Here is a 23,539-nt window from a genome sequence, read left to right as displayed (position 1 = left end):
GCTGGCTAGAAGCCCAGGCAGATAGATGATGACATTATTCACCCCAAGGAGCAGGTTTGTGGGAGGGAGGGTGGCCCTGCTGTGTGCCATCCACTCCTAGGGTAGGCAAGTAGGGATGTGAATCTGGAGGTCAGGAGAAAGGTCTGGATTGTTAGCTGTTGGCAGAAAAGCCTTCCCTGTTCCTGAGCAGATATGTAATGGATGCTTGGTGAAGCAATGATTAAGCCGCTCTGAATTACAGCTGTTGGCTTTGCCAGTTGGGTCTTCTTTGCCCTCAAGCTTACACTCCAAACATTCCCTGTGCCCTCACCTCATTTGTCCTCTGCCCTGAGGACAATACCTGCGTGCTCCCTGGATGAGAATGTAGGTGGATAAGAATGATATTTTGTTAAAAGGAATTTTTTTCTACCTTATGGTATGAGGAGAAAAGGATAATTCACAAAGCGCCAGTTCATTCAAGGAATTATACCAAATACCCAAAGCATTGCTTTACACATTCTAAATCAAGTGCCTAGCTTTTTAAATTGGGAACATACAATTTCTTGGAAAAAAAAAAAGAAAAAGAAAAGGAAAAAAAGAAAAAGTATGATTTATCACTCCAATCTTGCAGTCTATGTAATGCAGGCATTTCACTCCTGGGAATGAATAGTCTTGTTTGCCTCAGAGCAGACTGTAAATGTTTGATTCGTGACCAGACAACTTGACTTTTAATGACCTGCAACTGTCTAAAAGAAGCACGAAAATTTATGACCACCACCAGGCAGCTAGACGTCATTCCTCAGTACCCTAATAACATCCTATATTTCTCTGGAATTGTTCCTTTCATCTGCTGACCTGAGAATAATCTTCTGGTATAAAATGGTGGGACTGACACACTGGGAAGTTGTTCCAGTTTAAATTCTAGATACCCAAATGACAGTCTCAGGAAGGACACAACAAACGGTATTTATTGCAATGTGAACAGATACCACCCTTGTCTTCATCAGCAGAGAGTTGATTGTGGACAGTTAGCCAGAGGCAAGGCAGCCCCCCAGCGATGACTCCCAGGCAAGCTCTGACTTCTACGGCTGGTTTTATCCCTGAGAGAACAGGGCTTCACTTGGTAAGTGCTGTCACCTTCTCACTCACTGACGCCAGGCTGTTCGGGTCTGTTTACAGCTCCAGCCAGTGAGTTCAGCATGGCAATTCTTACTCAATGATGGAGAAAACTCAGATTATAAGAGCCTACTTGTCTGAACATATCCCAGGCGCCAGGATTCAGGCCCTGAACTCTGCTCTGGAAAGGCCCAAGAATCACTTGGAAGAAGATGGCAAGTGAATACTGAAACCAAGCTGACCTTGGGTACCAGCCAGACTCCAGCAGGATACACACATTGGCTATGGAGTCTTGTTGGATGCAGGGCAGCCACACTGCTGAGCTTGACCTCATGGCAGTTGGAAACTGGGAAAGGGGGGCTAAGTGGAGACTTTTTGGTAGCTCTTTCCTTTTATGGGGCTTTGGGTAAAGTGAAAGGAAAGGCAGATTTCACTGAAGTGGGAAACCACACTCCAGCAAGCTGGAGAGGGACCATGCCTGGGAAATGGCGCAGCCTCTGGAGGAGAAGCCCAAAGCGCTCCAGGTTGAAGAGACGACACCTTCCAGAAGCCATGTGAAGGGAGTGCCTGGCAACTGGTAACTTGGCCTCCATGATATCCCGACAAGTGGAGTCCACCTCAAAATGGAGGCCATATCCCTAACGCTCTAGCATTGCAGTAGTTTTCAGTGCTACTTTAGCTCCCTGTTCTCTTCAGAAGAGGAAAGAACCAATCTCCAAGGGAACATCTGACTAGAAAAGCAGCCCCTTCTATCCTGCTCTAGGGTTAAAAAGCACCAAACCCTTATGTTTTGGGGTTATGCATGGAGGAAAGGAAGAAAGCATTTTCTCTGAGATAGCCAGTGAACACCGCGTCATAAAAATTGTAATAATTATCAGTCACTGAGTTTTTTGTTGATGAGGAACTGTGCTATATGCTTTATGAACATTATTCATTTCATCCTCAAAAATACCTCAGAGTAAGAGGTCACTATTATTCTTTTATAAGTAAGGAAATCAGAACAACAAAATGTTTATACATTGCTTAAAGTCACACAACAAGTAGCCTATGAAGAGCACTGACTCTAGCTTCAATAGCCCCGAAACAGGAGGAACATAAACTGTGGTCAGGAGAAAGTTTAGGATTGCTTGAGGGTCCCAAAGCTCACCTTACCCTCCCCTGTGTTTCAGGTACCATGAAGTGGGATGGACCCTGAAACAAAGGCATAGCTCAGGGCGTGCATTGGGGGAGCTTCCAGGATAAACAAACAGTTTTAGTTTGAGCCTTTAATCCATGTTAATTTGGCCATTAAAGACATTGATTTTGATTCCCTATTAGACCCCACAGGATGCCAAGTGCATTCAATGCTCAAGCTTCACACAAACACCCATTGGCAGTTCTGCTGCTGATGCACTACACTGCGCTTCTTCAGGTGTGGACCCTGATCAGTCAGAACCACCTGCTGACCAGTGAGAAATGCAAATTCTCAAGCCCCCCCCAGACCTGCAGAATCAGAAACTGCAGGGATAGGGCCCAGGAATCTGTCTGCTAAGCAGCCGGACAAGTCCCTGGGTGCTTGCTCACATGGGAGAATCACTGCTCTATAGCATTATGAGGTAGCACTAATTGAACTCTTTTTTTCACATGAAAAACTGACTTTAAATTTTCTTTCTCTCTTATTCTTAAAAAAAATTTTTTTACCTCATTTCCAAATCTTCATTCTCCTGTGGTACAAATTTGTACAAGGCAACATAGGTGTTCATCTGTAATGGTTCTTTGGAAAGAGATCCCTGAAAGAGAAAATAATAGAAAAATGAGAGAAGGAAGGAGGAAAACAGAAAATGAATAAGTGAATGCAATGTAATTCTCGTGTATGGATCGTGAGTGTTAAAATACCTATTATTTGAGGCTTTGTTTCAACCATAGGTTTATTTTCAATTACTTAGCTAAGTTTGATTTCATTAGAAACCAAAACCAATTATGTGGAAATCTATCAGCTACAGCTACAAATTTAGGGGCGCCTGGGTGGCACAGTGGTTAAGCGTCTGCCTTCAGCTTAGGGTGTGATCCCGGTGTTATGGGATCGAGCCCCACATCAGGCTCCTCCGCTGGGAGCCTGCTTCTTCCTCTCCCACTCCCCCTGCTTGTGTTCCCTCTCTTGCTGGCTGTCTCTATCTCTGTCAAATAAATAAATAAAATCTTAAAAAAAAAAACCAAATTTCTTCAAATAGTTTTTTTTTTTTTTTGCTATAGTTGTTCATGAAAGGTGACAGTCTTGGCTCCAAGAGTGGGAATATTTGTTCTATAGAAATAGGGACATATGAATAGTAGTAAACAATTTCGACTTTCTAAAATTGACTTTTTATCAATTAGCCTAAAATTCGGTATCCAGCTTATCAAAGGGACTCTGGTATAGTCAGCTGGCAATTAGTTCATGCATATTGTGAAAAAAGCATAGTGTCTGACATCAGACTGATTTAGAATCTATCAAAGAATCACCATCTCCTGATCATGAAACCTTGCAGTAATGGTATTAAAAGCTACCATTTTTGATAGCTTATTGTGTGTGCCAAGCTTTATGTTACATGCATAAGCATACTTGAACCTCACAACAGCCTCCAATTGTTGTTCCCAATTTGTAGATTATCCAAGAGTCTTGTAAGTGTTATATAAATATTACCCATTATTATCCAAATATACGTCAATGCTATATAAATGTTTTCACTTTGTAATATACAAAAATACAAATTATATAATATACAAAGCATAATTGTATATTACTATTATATAACATATGTAATATATATTACACTATATAACATACACATCATTATTTAACATGTTATATATGTGTATATAAAATTATATATGTAATACGTAATTGTATATTTAAACACTTAATAATACGATAAACATATACTATGTAAGACACAAATAAAAGTTGTACACAACTTTGATTCACTCTGCTATCCAAAGTTCAAGTACCTTATGTTATATACTTCTGTTCCAGTCTATCTGTTCTAATTATATAGATAGATATTACTATATAATATTATATATAAATGAGTACAAAATATATATACTTACATACTATAAAATATGGTCATAATAGATTATGTAATTATGTAATTTACAGTATATATCAATTTGTATATAACATATACAATGGTAACAAAAAGTATACAGCACAATACTTATCCTTCTTATCTTGGATGCACTTCGATAGTTCCGGTTAGGGACATCTATCGGTTTTATGCTATTTATGCTATGGCATAAATATAAATATAAATATAAATATAAATATAAATATAAATATAAATATAAATATAAATATAAATATAAATATTATGCTACATTATTCTTTTCTGATCTATTCTATACTCTATTCTGTTCTGAGACCTACTAACTTGATTTCATAACCCACTTAGGTAGTGACCTGCAATGTGATCTAAGGACCCTTCTGGTCTGTCTTCTGTGACATCTGTGAAAATTAATAAAGGGAAACCTCACTAAAATGACCAGGAGGTTGGGCAGGGGGATCTTTTATGCCCTATTACTCAGTTTAGACTCAACAGGAAAAGAGGGACCTTGCTCTGGATACTACTTTCACTACTACTTTACTATCCCAGCAAGAGAAGGGAACGCCAATAGCTCAGCCAATGAGAGACAGTCTCAGCTCAGCTAATGAGAAGCCACTATACATAGCGCTCCTAGTTTCCTCCAATGGACTTTTTGTTTATAGCAGTCTCCCCAACTCCCCCCTTTCCTCTATAAAAGAGCCTTTCCCTCCTTTGCTTGGTGGGATTGTCTATGGTTTGACATAGCTTACTTGTCCTGCATTGACATTTTCTACTGTTTCTGAATAAACCTTTATTTTGCTGGTAAAACAATTTTTTAAGGTTATCACAGAGATAAATACCTGGTGATTTATGTTCTTTGCTTGGTGTTTGAAATCGTCAGTGCCATTTTCTGGATACGTAAACACTGAAGGAGACAAGAAAAAGCAGGTGCTTTATGAATCCAGTCACCATGTTTTGGAATCATGCCTGGAAGATGTAGCTTTATGTATTCCCTGTTCCATAGCTTCTACTTTCCTCCTCACTGCCTTTTCCTTATCTTAGTGACAGCTTTCACGTCATCTTCCTCATGAGGCTTCCCCTGCCTCCGCAGGTGGCATTCCGCACCACCTTCTCTTTATGCCCACACCCGTGTCCACGCCTCCAGCCAGCATGCATCCCCTGAATACTTGGAAATTGTGTTCACAACTCGGCCTTATTTGACAGCGAGTTTTATTCATCTTTGAAATAGTTATTTATCTGTTGCATGTATCAAATCATTTAACGGAGCAGTGGGTGAGGTATGGCCTAATTGTATTTGAATGACCTTTTCTAAATACCAGATTCTTTTATCAATTTTCAATATCTTGATTCCAGTTTCTTGACATCTATACTCTATTTTGCACATTAAAGCTTTAGTTTTTTTAAAATATTATTTTAATTTAATTTTTTTGTCTTTGTCTGACTTAATTTTTTAAAAAATTATGTATGTTAGTCACCATACAGTACATTATTAGTTTTTGATGCAGTATTCCATGAGTCATTGTTTGGGTATAACACCCAATGCTCCATGCAATACATGACCTTGGATTTATTTATTTGAGAGAGGGGGAAAGGGCAGAGGAAGAGGGAAAGAGAATCTCAAGCAGACTCCCCACTGAGTGCTGAGTGCAGAGCCCCATGTAGGGTTTGATCTCACCACCCTGATATCATGACCTGAGTCCAAATCGACAGGGACGCTCAACCGACTGAGTCACCCAGACGCCCCTAAAGCTTTAGTTTAAAACTTCAAAATATTTCCTCGATCTGCTATTGTCAGTGCATTGGGACTATTATTCAGAATAGAAAACAAAGAGTGGTTTCTCATTTAGTTTGTTTTGAAATATGTAATTCTCTTCCTTGTGCATCTAAGCAACCACTCTGTGGTCTTTAGTAAAGAACAAAGCTTCCCCAAGTGGGCAGGAGTTTCCACAGTCTACATGCACAGCTGGGGGAGATCCCTGATGGCTATTGGGGGGGGGGGGCTCTGCCTTAGCTAGTTCAGTCAGCCACATTTACGCCAGTGACCAACGTGACAGCCTTATTCTCACTACATGTATTTGCCTCAAATGAAAATGTGGCAAGTGTTTCCAAGTTTGTACAATAGAATTTTGGTGTCTAAATTAACCTACTAGTTAGATGACTTGACATTTTAAAATAACACATTGCTTCATGATTCTTCCCTTTGGTGTCCCTTCAGATTATAAGGAAATATCAATAAAGGAGGAGAAACACACCACAGAAAGCTCTATAACCTATTTCAGTTACTGCATCGACATCTTCACTGCCCTTAAAATGAACTCAATAACTGTGATGCAGAAAACATGCTTCAGAACAAGAGCCTCTGTAAACGTACTGATGCTCAGTAAACATCTATTCCCCACAGTTTATAGTTCCAGAGCCTGTGCATGAAATTCCATGATTCCTTGGAAGCCTAGGCATAAATATGCAGTCATTGGAGGAGCTCTGGTTTGCAGGTAAGTGGAAAATGATCCTATGGACCTTGTCTGCCTCAATATCTGGCTACTCACCTTACTAATTTGAACTGAGTGGAGGCCAACGATACTCTCCTTTGGGATTATGTGATTCCCTAAGAGCTCGGTGTAAACATTTGATCCCATAAATATAAAACTGGATACTTCTAAAAGAATATTGAATATCTGAAGGAAAAATGCAGAGAATATTCCTAGAAAATTCTTGATTGGAGTTAAAAAGGGAGACTTCATAGGCTACATATCAGTTTGAACTGATTTTACAATTTTGCAATTTCACAGTATTTTAAGCTTTTTATTGAATCTCTATGAGCCATCTGGTTCAAAATGTGTACCATTTTTGTGAACTATGCTGAACATACATTTGGGGTTTCTTCAAATACTTTTTTTAAGTATTAAGTATTTAAGTAAAAATACTTCAAGTATTTTTAACTATATGACTGAAAGCCGACCACTGCCAAAAAATAAAATAAAATAAAATAAAATAAAATAAAATAAAATAAAATAAAATAAAATAAAATAAAAACCCATTCCTATGGGCTATTTCTAAGACCTTGATTTGAGGGGAAAAGAATAAAGAAAGGTAAAAATATACCATATACTTTTTATGTTTGGTGCTTTAAGTTTGTTTTATTAGAAATTGGTTGCTGATTTCACCCAGGACAACTACTCAAAGAATATATCCGTTACGCAGACATATTTTCTAATGTTGCAGAAGCAAATGAATCTTTAGTTTCTGCCACATCCCCAAAGGACTTTCTTCTATCTTTTTCATATTCTTTCTTTTTCCCTTTGTAGTCCTGTGAGGACCGTGTCCAGCACTGCGTTTTCTAATGAGCTGGTTATTTGGTCTTTCTTCTTCAAGCTGGTAATGTACAAGTTACGTTAGTTGCTTATCTAACACAAACACAAATTTGCATCTTTGGAATAAATCTAACTTAGTAATTATGCGTTACTTTTAAAAAATAATTATCGGGGATGCCTGGGTGACTCAGTAGGTTAGACATCTGCCTTTAGCTCAGGTCATGATCCCAGAGTTCTGGATTGAGCCCTGAGTAGGGCTCCCGCCTCAGCAGGGAATCTGCTTCTCCCTCTGCCCCTCCCCCAGCTTGTGCTCTGTCTTTCTCACTCTCTTTCTCTCAAATAAATAAAATCTTTAAAAAAATTATTGGATTCCATTTACTAAAATTCCATTTCAGATTTCTGCATCCAGGTTCAATGTGGAGACTAGCCAGTGATTTTTCTTTCTCAAGCTGCCTTCAATTGGTTTTGAGGTCAGTATTAGACTAGCCTCATAAACTAAGTTAGAGAATGTAACAGCCCTTCTTCCCTGCAACTTTTTCATTTTTCTGAAAGAGTTTACATAATCTTGAAATTTTTCATTCCTTAAAAGCTTGGTGGAGTTTACTTATAAAGTTGTCTGGGCCTGGTATTTTTGCTGTGCAAAATTTAAAATATTGATTCAGTTTCTATCGTGACTAGAAGCAAATTCAACTTCTCAGGTTTTCTATTTCTTCCTGAGTCAGATCTTGGTCATTGGTATTTTTTTTCTGGTATGTGCTCATTCAAAAAAAAGTTTTAAAATTTATTGGCATGGGGGCACCCGGGTGGCGCAGTCATTAAGCGTCTGCCTTTGGCTCAGGGCGTGATCCCGGCGTTATGGGATCGAGCCCCACATCAGGCTCCTCCGCTATGAGCCTGCTTCTTCCTCTTCCACTCTCCCTGCTTGTGTTCCCTCTTTCACTGGCTGTCTCTATCTCTGTCGAATAAATAAATAAAATCTTTAAAAAAAATTTATTGGCATGAAGTTGGTCATGGGATTCTTTTATTTTCTTTTCAATCTCTGTTATAGTCATCCTTTTTCATTATTGCCTTTTGCTTCATCTCTTTTATTCTTAAAAAAATTGCTAGTGATTTTAGGGGTGCCTGGGTAGCTCAGTTGCTTAAGTGACCCAACTCTTGAATTTGGCTCAGGTCAGGATCTCAGGGTCATGAGATGGAGCCTTTTGTTGGGCACTGTGCTGGGTGTGGAGCCTGCTTAAGATTCTCTCTCTCCCTCTGCCCCTCCCTGCTTGTTCTCTCTCTCAAAAAATTCTTAGTGATTTTGAGGTCTTTCTTTCTTTCTTTCTTTCTTTCTTTCTTTCTTTCTTTCTTTCTTTCTTTCTTCTTCTTCTTCTTCTTCTTCTTCTTCTTCTTCTTCTTCTTCTTCTTCGTCTTCTTTCAAAGATTTATTTATGAAAGAGAGAGAGAGCACACTCATGTGAGTGGGGGAGAACAGAAGATGAGGGACTCTTCAAGCCGAATCTGCACTGAGCATGGAGCCTGACATGGGGCTTGATCTGAAGACCCGGAGATAATGACCTGAGCCAAAACCAAGAGTCAGAGGCTTAACCGACTGAGCTACCCAGGCAACCCTTCTTTTAAGGACCATTCTTAGGATTGATTGACCTATCTTTGTCATTTGATAATTTCTGCTCTTACCTTTTTATTGCCTTCCTACTGCTTTTTGGAGGCTTATTCTATTTCTCTTTTCTGACTTCTCAAATATGATGCTTACTTAGGTTACTTTACAGTTTTTTAATTTTTTAATAGACTAATTTTATTTATTTTTTAAAGATTTTATTTATTTATTTGAGAGAGAGAGAGGGAGGGCGCTCACAGGAGCAGGGGGAAGGGCAGAGGGAGAGGGAGAAGCAGACTCATAGCTCAATGGGGAGCCTGATGTGGGGCTTAATCTCAGGACCCCAAGATCATGACCTGAGCCAGAGTCAGACACTTAACTGACTGAGCCACCCAGGTGCCCATAGAATACTTTAAAAGCAAATATTCTAGTCACAATTTAGCTACATCCCACAAATTTTGATATGTAGTGTTTTCATTATGACTTATTTTAAGTATATTCCAATTTTCATTAGAATTCTTTTTTGACACATGAGCTTTTTGAATGTATGTTTTAATTTCCCAAATGATGGGTTCTCCTATATCTTTTGGTGATTGGTTTCTACCTTTTTTGCATTATAGTCACAAAGGTGTGTTCTATATATTAATGCTGTGAAAATTTATGAAGCTTGCTTTATGGTCTAGCAGGTGATCAATTTTTATAATTGTTCCATGTCCTTAAAAAGAATGTGAATTTTCCATTTGTTAGATGGAGTGCCCTTTTTAAGTCAATTAGATTAAGATTGTCAAATGTGTCCTCAGATCCTCTAAATCCTGAATCTTTTTATGCATTTGCTCTGCCAATGACTTGAGAGGCATGTTAAAACCTCTCACTATGAAGGGGAATGTCAATTTCCCTAATACTTCTGTTGATTGCTCTTTGAGTTCCTGCCATTTTGAGGCTATATAATAAGTAGACACAAGTTTAGAATTTTTATCTTCTGATGAAGTGGAGATGATCATGTAATGATGCTTTTTTTCTCTAGTAATGCTTTTCTGATTTTAATGTCCATTTTTTCATACATTAATATAGCTATACAATCTTTCTTTTGCCTTTTAAAATATATGTATTTTTTTTTTTACTTTTAAACTTTCCAATCCTTAAGTTTTAGATTGCTATAAGTAGTCATTTAAACAACCCAGTGTGTAAAACTCTTTTATCTAGGGTTTAGTTGATTTACATTAATTTTGATTACTGATAAACTGGGATTCTCTTCTAGCATTTTTATTTTGTATTTTCTATTTGTCTCAAATTTTCTATGCTTTTTCTTCTACTTCTGTGCCCTCTCCTCTTTTTTCCTTATAGGTTATAAGGTTAAATCTATGTTTTTAATCTTCTACTGCATATTCTAAAATTTTAAGAGGTTTATTTAACTTAACAAAATCTAAAGTGAAAGAATATCTTTTATTTCCTTCCAATTAATATGAGAATCTTTGAATGCTCATTTCTTACTTAAATATCCAATATTTCAGTTAGTGTTTTATTAACAACTTTTTGCTAACATCGTTATCTTTTTATGTAGCCAATGTTTACTTGGTTCTTTCTTCATGCTTCATTCCTTGCTCCTCAGTCCTTCCTCTGAGGTCACATTTTCCTCTCTGTACTACATCGTTTTGAAATTTCTTGATTGGTTCTATCTTCACTGCACTGTAGACACAGTGTTTGTCTGAATATATATTCTTGGAAGAGTTTTGCTTTTGCTCCACTTACACTTCTATCTTAAGAGTTACTTTTCTTTTGGATTACTGAAGGTATTTTTCTACTGTTACTTGGTTCTATTGTCACTTACAAGAAAGAGTTGTATGTCTAGTTTTCATTTCTCTGCAGGTAATCTGTCTTTCAGTCTGCATTTAACATTTGTAATTCTGCAGTTTTGCTAAGATAGGTCTAGGTATAAATTTCTGAATTTGAGGAATGGTGTCTTTAATCAATTTTGAAACATATTAGCCACTATCTTCTTGAATATTGTCTCTCTCCTATTCTCTCATTCTGTACATTTTAAGTGTCAATTAGATGCATGTTGGACTTCCCTGCTCATCTTCTGTGTCTCTTTCACTATCATGAATTCTATTGCTTTGTCTCCCTGACTCTACTTACTGTAAGAAATCTCTTCGCCTGTGTATTCCACACCACTAATTCTCTCTTCAGCTATATCCAATATGCTATTAAATCCAAAAGTCAAATTTCTTCTTTTTTTAATTTCTAAAAGTTCTGTTTGGTTTTCTTAAAATTTGCCTGTTCAGCTTTGATAGTGTCTTACCCTTTTGTTATATGTTCTAGTCCATTTTTTAGATCTTTAGATATATATAACTATATCATTAGATATTTCTTTTTTTTATAATTCCAACATATAACAATCTCTGAAGTCTGATAATAAAAAAGGTGATTTCAGCTAACTCTTTCGTATGGTGACTCATTTTCTCATGTCTTTGGTATATTTCAATTTTTAGCTCACTTCCTTTGAAAGTTCATTTGTGGAAACTTCTGAGGTCTGGGTTTAAATTCTTTTCCTCCAGAGGCCATTTATATTACTTCTGCCAAATGCCTGGTGCATTTATCCAACTGGGCCACTTTAAATAAATTTAACTAAAATTTTATGTTATTTTACTTTGTTCACAGAGGTAGTATGAATTCAGGCCCTAAACCCAAGTAAGAAGAGTTTCTTCCCTTCTTTGTTTTCTCTTTTCCTTCCTTCCTGCTCCTACTCCTTTTCTTTCTTTTCTTCCCCACTTGAGTTAAGGCCAATACAGCATTTTTCTTTTCTAAATTCCTCTGCAAGGCATTCTTTTTTCCTAGTGCCACTAAGGTGCCTTTTGGGGTATCAGCATTTTCCCAAAGGGCCTCTCATCGAACCTATTACTCTGCCTGCTTGCCAGGTCTTGTTCCTTATTGACCATACAGGGGGTTTATTCTTCCCCAGTCTAAGGCCCCAAGGATGTGTAGATTAAACAATGGCCTTCACCTGCTTATGTCTCTGGATTCATGCTTTATTGTCATTTCTAGACTCTAAGGAATTGCTTTATTTTGCTGCCAGCTCAGCCATGCTTTAACTGGAACTTTCTTTTTAATTCTTTTTCCCAGCAATTTTAGGTGTGCTGAAGTGGAAAAAAATTTCTCTAAGCATCCAGCCCTCCACATAGCTGGAAAGAGAGTCCTCTATGCTTTTAAAAAGACCTTTACCTGATCTAGATATAAGACATCTAGATACTAGGGTATCTGTCAAAGAAGACATTAAAATATTTGCTTCATTTTCTGGGTGACAAATCAAAATGTGAGATATAAAATCAGTGCATGTTAAAGGCAAGGATAAATTTTCCAAATCCGAGCTTGCTTTTTTTCCTTCTAGGCAAAATTTCTTTGCTTCAGCGAAAAGTAAGGTATCATTGGGTTTTGTAATACCCTCAGTGGATATGATTAACCCAGTTCTTTCTGAAGAATGTTTCTAGGAATTTGTCTTACTAATGTTCTCTTCCCTCTGCTTCTCTTCCAGGAAAGTTATAATCACATAGAGTCATACTGAAATGCAATTACTGAAGGCGTCATTATTTGGCATTTTGAGCTGAAATAGGAAGCCTAGATTTTACTTCTCCCTTTGCTCATCACATTGCTTCAAGTGGAGTTTCTGGCCAAAGGTGAAGAACAACAACTCTCCCCTCTATATTCTGATGCATCCACAAATAGCGTTGAAAACAACCAGAAACAGTCAGACCTGCCCAATATCTTTCATGAGAGAGAAAACAGAGACTGCATGCTTGGTAAGAAAGAAAGGTGTATGAATTGTATCCTCTTCCAAGGTGCCTTTGGAAATCTTCCTCAAGGATTTTGACATGACTTTTGGCTGGCAGAAACGACACCTGTATGCACTGTAATTTTTAGAACATAAATGAAACACGTCATACAGAACAGCTTGTGACCGGAAGCCAAGCACTCCTTCTGAAACGCCAGCACCCTCCATGCCATGACTGTGGGGAAACCAGTGGGAACCTGGACACACAAGCAGGGTGTTCTCTCTGCGTTGTTTCCCAAATTGCATAGACAGGGGATTAAATCCAATCACAAGTACATGTTTTGAAGCTAACTGCTGCATAATTAATCCCTCCAGCTTCCAAGGGTGCATTGTAAAGAAAGCTATTGCTGGTCAAAGGAATAGTTAATAGAGCCCCAAAGCTTTATAGAGGTCTATTGCTTGCTAAGTTCTTTCAACAGATTTCTATGAATTAGGCTCTAAAAATGCCTCTTAACATAAAAGAAATGGCAAATATTCAACTTTGTGTCTTTGAGTGTATTACTTTGTGCCTCAGTTTCCTTATCCATACAATATACATGTGTGTGTGTGTGTGTGTGTGTGTGTGTGTGTGTGTGTATGTATGTGTTGTATGTATTAGAGGGGAGGGAGTTGGACTAGATGACTTCTCATCCTGCTTCTTGAACTTTCATAAGATTCATATGCAAATTCTTATCTTGCAGTTCTGGAAAGGCCTGAGGTTCTGCATTTCTAACAGCTTCTCCAGTGATGTCCACACTGCTGGTCCATGGGCCACACTTGAGAATGGGGAGGCTCTAGGCTGCACCTCTGACACTTGATGACCTCATGATGAGTTTATTACCAGCAAACATGCTTCACTTTGATGATTCCCAAATACAGCTCCTTCACATTATAAAAACTTATCAAAGTCCACTTTCTAAGTAAAGAAATCTCCAGGGCAAACAGAAACCTTAACTACTGAGGAAGAGGTGAGCAAGAGCACCAGTACTGTTGGCCAGGATGCCTGAGGCAGAGAGGTAAGTGGTGGGCACATGCAGGGAATGCAGGGAATGATTTTGAAGAGCAGAAAGTAAGATTTACTGACAGATTGGTGGCAAGATGTGAGAAGAAGGGGGAGTCAAGTCTGATGCCAAGGGTTCTGACCTGGAGTAAGATCGTCTAGCAGAATGGAGCTCCTATTTACTGAGCAGGGACAACGAGGAAGAACTGGTTGGGGTGGGTGGGTGAGTGAATTGAGTCCAGTTTGGGTGTGTTAACTTTACGATGCCTAGTCTACATTCAGATGGCTGTGTCCAGTGAACGGTAGGCATCTGGAGGCAGCAAAGGGGCCTGAAGTTTCAGAGTCATCAATGTACGGATAGTACTTATATTCATTATTTCATTTAATGATCACAGCACCGTATGGACTCGGTATTATCGCTATCTTCATTTCAGAGATGGGGAGATTGAGGCAGAGAGGCCTGGTCCTTGCTTTGAGGCCACATGACCACTGACTGAAGTCTAGTAGTCAGCTTCCAGAGCAAGAAGGGGCCAGGGCCAAATATGTCTGTGCATAGTGATGAGCAGACCATCAGCAATCTGGTGAGATGTGTCAGGGAAGGATGCAGGCAGAATTCAGACTCAGAGGACAGAGCAGCTGACCAAACTTGAAGTGTTAACATGAAGGTCTGGTTTAATACCCGTGTCTGGTGAACTTGTGCTCAGATGCTGAAGAATTCCAGCCAAATTCAGTTGCCGTATCTGCAGTGCTAGACAGACTTGGGCTGGATGGTCCTGTAACATTACTGCCCTGCTGTGAGTTTCCCCTGGCAGTCGGCTCTCTAATTCGTCTCTCTAACGGCACTGCTAAGTGCTCAGTGAATGTTTGCATTGATCTGAAAGTGCAGTTTTCCCCATATGATGCCAAGGAATCCTTAGCCTAGATGTGTGCTCTAGCAGATGTGAGTGGGCTTGGCAAGGGGGGCCCTGGTGAACATTGATGTTTATGTAGGAAGGAGAATCACAGAGGATTTTCATGTGGGAATCACAGAGACACCATCCTAACTAGAGAAGAGAAGGAATGAGCTCCTAGAGCTAAGGAAATGGAAGAGACACCGCATAAGACAGTTGCTGAGAAAGCAGCTCTGGGGTACTGAATGCAGACCTTCTGCTTCCAGTCTGGAAAGGGCAGAGACAAGAAGTCAAGTGGAAAATCTACCCAAGGTGGCACATCCCCATGCTTCCCATGCAGGGATAACTTTCGCCAGAACACATTTAGCGCAGGTTAACAACGCGAATCAGAACCCAAAACTTTGCTAGCTTATGAGCGACATGAGGACAGCCTGGTGACTCATGTACTTTTGCTGGTCATAGTAAATACTTCATAAATACCTTTTGCATAAATGAGTGAAGATTAAGTAGTTGCTGACATCAGAGAGGCTGGGCAAGATTCATCCATAAGGGGCTGGTTGTCTCTTTAAACTCTGGTTTAAGAGGTTGTTTTTTCTTAATGTTAGCAAGCAACAGTATGTAGTTAGCATTCAATAATTCTAGAAATTATTGTAACAAGGGCCTAAGCTGTGAGAAAATTAAATAACATTAATAAAGAATGCTCGGCTAGATCATACAGATCAGTTTTTCAGTCTTGGTTATCTCTGCTGGGGGGAGCCACGTGTGAGGCCTGTACTCACCTGGCAGCACCACCCACCTGGCTTGGGGTACTCAACTGTAGCAGGGAGTGGCTTCTTTACAGAACAGTTTGCTAATCTAATGCAGGTTAGTGGGGGGAAATGATGTATTAACCAAAAGGTCCAGAAGTGACTCCTAGACCTCAATGTGGCTGAGTCCATAAGGGATGAGAACACAGGAGACACAACTCAGGGAATGTTGTGGTCCAATCACGGAGATCCACCAGGAATGATGCCCAGTTTCCCTCCAGAATATTGAACACTTGCTCAGACTGAATTCCAGAGCTAGTAGAGAAAGTAGAGAACTGGAAGTCAACTTTCCCTGGCCACAGACCGGGATGAATAGTGCCCTTCACAAGCCTGCTGGGGTGATGCCTGCCTCCCCACTCTCTCACTCACCACTGTTGCTGTGTTTCCGTGGGTCATAGCCTTCTCCTGGCCCGTCAGCTTCTTCAGGAACCTCCACAAGATCTGAAGTCTTAGAGAAAAGAGGGAACAACATGGAATGAGCAAAATCCTTTCAGTGGGCCAACTAAGCAGAGAAATTTGACGTCATTAGAGGAATTAAGGTAGAATTTCCCTGACATTGTCTGAGGAATCTAATCACTGCTCTCTGGTCTGTATGGCTAACTTCAGAGAGGCTGTGTGTTCCCTCGTGGGTGCTGTCGCTCCCTTCAGGTGTGTCTGTAGGTTCGTGGCAGGGGTGGGCAGGGGGCACATGATAGGCACTCAGTGAGGCCTGAATGAATGCCTAGATGCTCAGATCATAGTCAGGCTGCTTCCAGGGAAGACACAACAGAGAGAAATCAGAATTCCTGCCCATACCCTGTCATGTCAAATTCTCACTACCACTAGAGCTCTTTTATAGGTGAGTTTTAAATATAGAACCATGATGGTTCGACTTATGATTTTTTGACTTTACAATACGCATTCAGTAGACACTGTACACTGAATTTTGAATTTGGATCTTTTCCTGGGCTGGAGTTATGTGGGAAGGTCGTCTCTGGGGATGCTGAGCAGTGCCCCGGGCTCCAGGTCAGCCACATGATCATGAGGGCGAACAAACGGTACACTGACGACCCTTCTGCCATCACACAGCCATCTTTTGTCGCCTTCAGTACAGTTTCAATCACATGAGATAGTCAACACTTTCTTATCAAATAGGCTTTTTGCTAGATGATTCTGCCCAACTGTAGGTGAATGTGTGTTCTGAGCATGTTTAAGTTAGGCCAGGCTAAGCTATGATGGTCAGGAGGTTAGTTGTAGTGAATGAGTTTTTGACTTAGGATATTTTCAACGTATGATAAATTTATCAGGATGTAATCCATTATAAGTTGAGGAAGATTTGTATTAATTATAGAGGAAAAGAGGCAGTATTGAGGGGTGCATTATGTAGGTATGAGTTAAATGCTGTTTCCCTTGCTGAAAAATTATTTATGTAATACTTACTCTGCCTTTTCTTTTTCTTTCTTTCTTTTTTTTTTTTTTTAATATGAGACACCATAGTCATTCTTCCACTTTGGTTACAGAAATAACAACAACATCACTCTAAATGGCTAAAGGTTACTAACTAACCATTTATCATGTACTGTTTTGTGAACCATATATGTATCCATTTATTCTTCACAGTAATCCTGTGACAGACCTACTTTTCAGATAGGAATGTGGAGCCCAGGGAGAAATCAGGAACCCTTCTCGAGGTTCCACAGCTACTAAGTGCCAGAGCTGGGGTATGAACTCCCGGTGTTGTCTCCAGAGCTCATGCAACCAAGCTTCATCCGGTGGTGTGCTGCGGAGGCTCATGTGGGCTGGTGAGAGCCTTCAGGGCCATCACTTTGGGGGCCTGAAACAGGCCTCGGTGGGAGTTCTACACCGCGGAAATTGGCAAATGCTGCAGATGAGGGTCCAGCCCCAGCTGGTGGTTGAACATTTCTCAGCACACCACTGACTGCCTCTATCAAAGGGCCATACCCCGGCTTTCATCTGCCTGGCTCCCACCTCTTTGGAAGAGGAATTTAGGGGGCCTCAGAAGAGGGTCGCATTTTGAAAACAATTTGTTTATATCTTATTTCAGAGGAACAAATTTGTCTTCCTAGCCTTCCAGCGCACTTTAGCACCACCCTCTAGAGACTGATTTTTGTTATGATCTGCCTTTAAGATTCTCCCCAGCCATTCTTACTTTCATGACACATCAGAAAGAAGAAAAAAAAACAAAGGTCACAGGGTTTCTAAGTCACTTATACCCTGCTCCTTTGAAGCTCACCATTTCTGAACAAAAGTTGCTATTATTATGTTAATTTAATCTTACAAAACTGAAGATTATTCATAAACTAGCCAACTGACTCCCAGAAGGTTTTTGAATTTGGTTTCTGCTGGCCTTCCCAAAGCCATCCAGCCTTTTATATTCCAGAATATTTGAAAACACATTAAAAGAAACATAACGGTTTAGAAACAGCCAGGCAGTGACTTCCCAACAACGTAAAGCCAATGCCCCGACAGCCCTGGAAGAAAACAAACGTGTGGGACAGAGTTTGCAACATGGGAATATGTGAGCTTTAGGACCTAACAAAACTGCTAGAATGGCAAGCGGCTGAAGTTCATTACCATCTGACCCTGCAGGAAGGAAGCAAAATCATTTTAAAGTACCAATCAATTGTTTCTGTTTTCTTCATTGAAGCAAGTGGGACTCTGGGGAAAGAGTGAAGTGACAGACATTTAAGTACAATTTGATTTGTCTTTGTCTCCCTGCAGCCCTGAGAACAATGCCTTCACACAGCACAATTCTGAGAATATTTACTGATAGAACCAGTGTCAGGAAGTTTAATTTAAAAGGACTGTGATGAATGGATACCTTATTGACATTCAGAAAACCGTGTCTTCTGCCCCGAGAACCAGTCTGTAGGGGCCAGACACGGATAGAAACAAAACCATTTCAGACAGAAAAGCAAACTGGACATCCTTAAATTGTCTCTCTGACGTTCTTGCTGCTTCTACCATGAGAACAAACTGTGGAGGCTAACGTGGTCATTGTCTGCTGCGGAGGGGGTGAGGACTTCTCCTCATTATGAGATCAGCACAGCTCAGGATGCAGGGGCAGCCATCTGCTGCCAGGTGGGTACCTCAGGGCCAACCCTGGGGAGCCCCCTCTCTGCTCTTGCCTCCCTAGGTTGGCTCTCCATTTGCCTTTCCATGAATGCCGGTCTCAGATGAGCATGGGAGACGCAGGCACTGGAAACGGACTGAGGATATACTGGCTCTCCCCAGAGACTCGAGAAAGACCCATTCAGCACGCTGGGCAAGTGGTCAGAGCAGCTTGTGTTTTTCTTTTGGGCACGTAGTTTTGATTTGTAAGGGGTGATGGCTATAGGCTGACAGCCAGCTCTATGTGGCCCTGGGGGAAACGATGGCCCTCCTCAGGCTCCTACGAAAGAAGATGTAAGGTGGTACGTGGGGTTAAGGACCTGATCTACAGATCAGTGGTTCTCAAACTTCAGTGGGGGTCAGAATCACCTGGAGAGCTAATCAAGCACAGGGATGGCCTGGCTTGTTGTAGTAGGACAGGGCCTTGATCTTGACATTTTTACAAAGCTCTTCTGTGGATCCAGATCCCCACCAAAGTTTGAGAATCACTGGTATAAAGCAACAGAAATAAGAAGGGAACCAAGCGTCCTTATGTTTGAGCAGCTTCATCTAGTTGGGGAGGAAACTAAAGGAAAGAGAAAAAAGTGAAACACAAAAGTGAAAAATAACAAGCAATCTGCAAATCACTATGATTGATGAATTGGTTGCTATGGGTGCCCAGGGAAGGGGTACCCAACCCAGACCCGGAAGAGAGATGTTGTCTGCATAGAGGTAGAAACAAGATGGGGGCAAGGCCCAGCAACTGGGCAGATCATAGAGGTCCAGAGAGCTACAAAGTGTGCATGGGACTGGGGGCAGGAGAAACAAAAGGTCAGGTCAATTTTGAGGGTTCTGAAGTCAGTCTTTAAGAACCCCTGTTACTTCTTCCTCACTCTTCAAGCATTTCTTGGGCACCCACTAGGTGCCAGTCCTGGTATAATGAGATGAATAGGGAACAGGGTCCTGGTGTATAGTCACTCAGTATCTAGTTCAGGAAAGAGAGGCAAAAGCAGAAAATTACATTGAAATCATCTCTATCCCATAAGAAAGAGATTTTTTGAAGGCCTGTGGGAGGAGCAACTCATCATGCTTGGGGGAGTCTGAGAACTCTTCCTGGTTTGTGTAAAAACCAAGCTGGTCTTAAAGAACTTCAACTGAGGAAACAGCATGTCCTAAGGCACAAAGATGTCAGAGAGCTTGGTGTGTTCAAGGGAAGGTGGGTCTTCAGGGCAGTGACAGGCCTCACATGCCATGTTGGAGTTTACGCATCGTTGTTCGGGCATAAGCAAGTCAATACAGTGTTTCGATTTGGAAAACTGCACAAGGTCTTTCTTTAAGATATGATAAATCTGGAGGTATTGCTAAGAGTAGACTCAAAAGGAAGAGGGGAACACAGCTATTCCTTTGAAATAACCTGGGTGAGAGATGATGAGATTCAAACCTCCAGCATCGGGGACAGAGATGAAGGGCCCTTTTGATACACATTTCTGATTCTGGGTTAGAGGACCCAATTGCCAGGGGAGTATCATTTGAGCTTGCACATGGTGATTTAGAGATATCTGTAGGACCTATGTGGAGGTTAGGACTAGAAGTATCTAAGGAGTCATTAGCCTGGACACATGTTTGGACCAGAGGAATGTGAATATGATAATCAGGAAGAGCCAGTAGCACAGGAAGACCAAGGCAGAGCAGAGCCCTGGGAACATCCCTGACTTAAGGAGTGGCTGGAAGACACATGAGAGGAGACGGGCTGAGCAGGACAGCAAGGTGGAACCCTGGAGTGAGTCCAGCCTCTTATAGAGCCCAAGAATGGGCCGCATTGAGGAATGGCCTGGGAAATGTCCTTCTCAGAGAACACATTTACCTTTCTAATGGATTATACCCTTGTTTCACTTTGTCATAACTCAAATTCAAAGAAAACCCAGCCAAGGGCTAAATGCTAAATGAAAATAAAACATCAGCAACTTCCATTTATTGAGTGCCAGGCTCTGTGCTAGAAAATTCACTTATACTCTTATTATCATCCAACCCATGTCGTCAGAACCAACATTTTCATCGGGACTGCCAGTTTGATGCATAGCCTCCCTAGGGAGATCATCAGGATCAGGTACCTTAAAATGTCACAACTTATACCTGCACTGGTTTGAGGGCAATGTCTACTGAAACATTTTCCTTCTTTACTCTGAAATCCTGCAGTGCTCCTATGATATAGCCATAATAATACTCTAAACATGTATGTGATGATCCTATTCTTAATACAAATAGTACAAGACATATAAAAGTGTACTCTTAAAAAGTGCCAAATGATGGCACCATCATCTGCTTTGTGTTCTACTGCTTTCGTCTTCTGGAATAAGTGGTGAATTCCGAGGGTAAGGAGTCATGCCCTCCCCTTCTTCTGTGTCCGCTACAGTACTGGTGAACTGCAGGCACTTAATTCATGGTTTGCTAACCGAATAAAAGAGAGAACTAATTGACATCAATTTTAGGGTCAGCAAGGAAAAAGACGACAACAAGTTTTGGTTCTTCCTTCTTAGAAGTTAGGGGATGCATGACGAACAGGGCTTTCAGTGAGTTTAAAGGTGGCATCTAGGGGTGCCTGGGTGGCTCAGTTGATTAAGCATCTGCCTTCAGCTCAGGTCATGATCTCAGGGTCCTGAGATCAAGCCTCACATCAGGCTCCCTGCTCAGCGGGGAATCTGCTTCTCCCTCCCTGCTGCTCATGCTCCCTCTCAAATAATAAATAAAATCTTTAAAAAAAAAGTGGCATTTAGGATAACCATGTGGCATCAATCAGAGGACCTTCAAACCAACCTACTCACCCATCTGACCTACATATCTATCCACACAACATCTCGATTATCCTGTGGATTGACCAGTACCTATTGAGGGTGCTGCTTTGACTCAGCCCCTGAGAACCCCTCCGATGGGTATGCACCTCTCCCTTCTCCCATGATCCACCCTAATCACTTGACGTTGATAGGACCTGGCTGGGCAGACCACCTGGCGGCTCATCTGTGCTTTGCACTGATGTCCCCATTCTAATAGGGGCTGCAACAATAGAACCAGTAACTGGGTGCAAGCCATCCTATTTGGCAACATCAGCTGGAAGGTCCTTGTCTCTGTAGGAGGGATGGTGGCCTTCAGCATGAGTGGCAGAGTTGTGTGGCATCATGGGGCATTTATAGAAATTCTGATTGGGACAGCCAGAGATAGGATGATGAGAGCATGTCACAGGGATGCACGGGGCAATTATTTTAGACCAAATAAAACGTGGGAGAGGTGTCTGGAGGATGAGTGTCCCATGGAGACAAGCCCCGCTAATTCGTAGGTCCAGTGCCTCCTGGGGATGGCAGCTTTTGTGTGAAACCAAGGGGAGTATCTTGTCTCATAGAGAAAAGATTGAAAAAATGTGAGAAAGAGCTGTATTCTTGAACTGGGGTGTAGCTGGAAGGAGAACTGGCCACAGCTGGGACTTCCCTGCTTCTGTCACTGTTTGGGTGAAACCTTTCTGCGTTGACTGCCATGTGATGGAATATTGTTGGGAGGCCAGGGAGAGCGAGTATATGGAGAGTCGAGGAGCATGAGGCAAGAGCATGGTCTTTGAGGATGAAAGTAAGATGATCCCTAGGTGTTGGCAACGAACAGGAAGTTCACCTTTCGTGAGGTGGGATTTCCCTTCAGAAGCTGGCTGACTCCCAAAGACCTGCCCTCACAATGCATTTATGGGGAACTCCTTGCGCTACCGTGCCTGGGGCCTGCCCTCTGCAGAGCACTGCAGGTGGACTGAGGGAGGAAGAGGATAATTACAGAGGTTCTGTGAGGCGAATCGGAGCCACTGCCGGAGCTGCCCTTCTTCGTCCTCTGGGCCAGGGAGGTGCCGAAGCGGAGGGTCTCATAGACAGGGTCCACCTTATTGCCACAGGCTGCAATGGAAGAGAAAGATCATCTGAGTGACAGGTTTCCTCTACTCACCATCAGGAAGGCAGACAGGCATTTATCACACCTCCTGGGTCAACAGCACTTGAGAGGAAGGTTCTGTGCCACAGACTCACTAACCCCTGGGAAAATGGAGCTGTGTGTGGTCAAGCTTTCCTGGAAGATGGACCCCCCACAATATGTGTCCATTGGCCAAGTCCTTCCCGTGCACCCACCACTTACATCCAGAGCTCTCTGCTCCCAGATGCTTCCTGATTTATTGGTTTTCCTCTTTTGTTATCTATCCCCAGGACTCCAATTTCAAGGTTCTGCCCAGGCACCAGCTTTATTTCCTTTAGTGTGAGGTTCTGCTTGCCAAGGTACGAAACCTTGAGCGAGACTCATGGTTTGCAGTAGGAGGCAAGTGTTTTTGAAAGAATTTGACATTACCAGACTTAGTGAATTTGTTTAAAAGCTTTCCAGCTTAAAACTTGCCCCCCTCCAAAGGCAAAAAGAGATGTGCAGATTCTCAGAGAGGGAGAAAAAAATAGAAGTAAACTGAAATATATTGTTAAAGAATAAATTCAAGCCAGAAATATCTATAAATACATGATATTTTTTTTGTCCTCATTAAAGAAAAACTGATATTCACAGAGTTCCTTCCAAGCGTTGGTCTATAATTTACATTTTTGTGCAACAATTATGAAAAGCAGCCTTTGCTGTTCTTCATTTATAGGATCTGACATGTTGAGTAACTTGTCCAGACACACACTTAGTGGGTCATTGGGGAAGCTGGGCTCTGAGCCTGGTCTGTGGGATGCTAGGCTCCACGTTCTTTCCACTCTGCCATTCTGCTGATGGGTGGTAGAGCATATCAGCAGCCTTTGGGACTTGAGTGTTTTTCAAACTTCATTGGGGAGAGGAGAATTTGCTCCTCCTTATGTTTCCTCTCCAGTAAAGCAAACAAT

General features: G+C 41.2%; 1 protein-coding gene across 7 annotated transcripts in view; it reads right to left on the bottom strand.

Annotated features, from left to right (window-relative positions):
• STAC (SH3 and cysteine rich domain) overlaps positions 1–23,539 on the bottom strand; it is a 147,282-nt gene that overhangs the window by 27,765 nt on the left and 95,978 nt on the right. For all 7 annotated transcript variants that reach the window (XM_087870074.1, XM_087870075.1, XM_087870073.1 and 4 more), the window contains 4 exons: positions 22,464–22,579; positions 15,933–16,011; positions 4,994–5,058; positions 2,776–2,864 (listed from right to left, as the gene is read on the bottom strand). In XM_087870074.1, the coding sequence (XP_087726200.1) occupies positions 2,776–2,864; positions 4,994–5,058; positions 15,933–16,011; positions 22,464–22,579 (349 nt within the window). The remainder of the gene's footprint in view (positions 1–2,775; positions 2,865–4,993; positions 5,059–15,932; positions 16,012–22,463; positions 22,580–23,539) is intronic.

The sequence above is a fragment of the Ursus americanus genome, chromosome 20 (assembly GCF_024610735.1).
Source record: "Ursus americanus isolate L20-20 chromosome 20, mUrsAme1.1.p, whole genome shotgun sequence".
Lineage (NCBI taxonomy): Eukaryota > Metazoa > Chordata > Mammalia > Carnivora > Ursidae > Ursus > Ursus americanus.
Note: the sequence above shows the minus strand (reverse complement) of the source record. Positions and strands in the feature narration are given on the sequence as shown.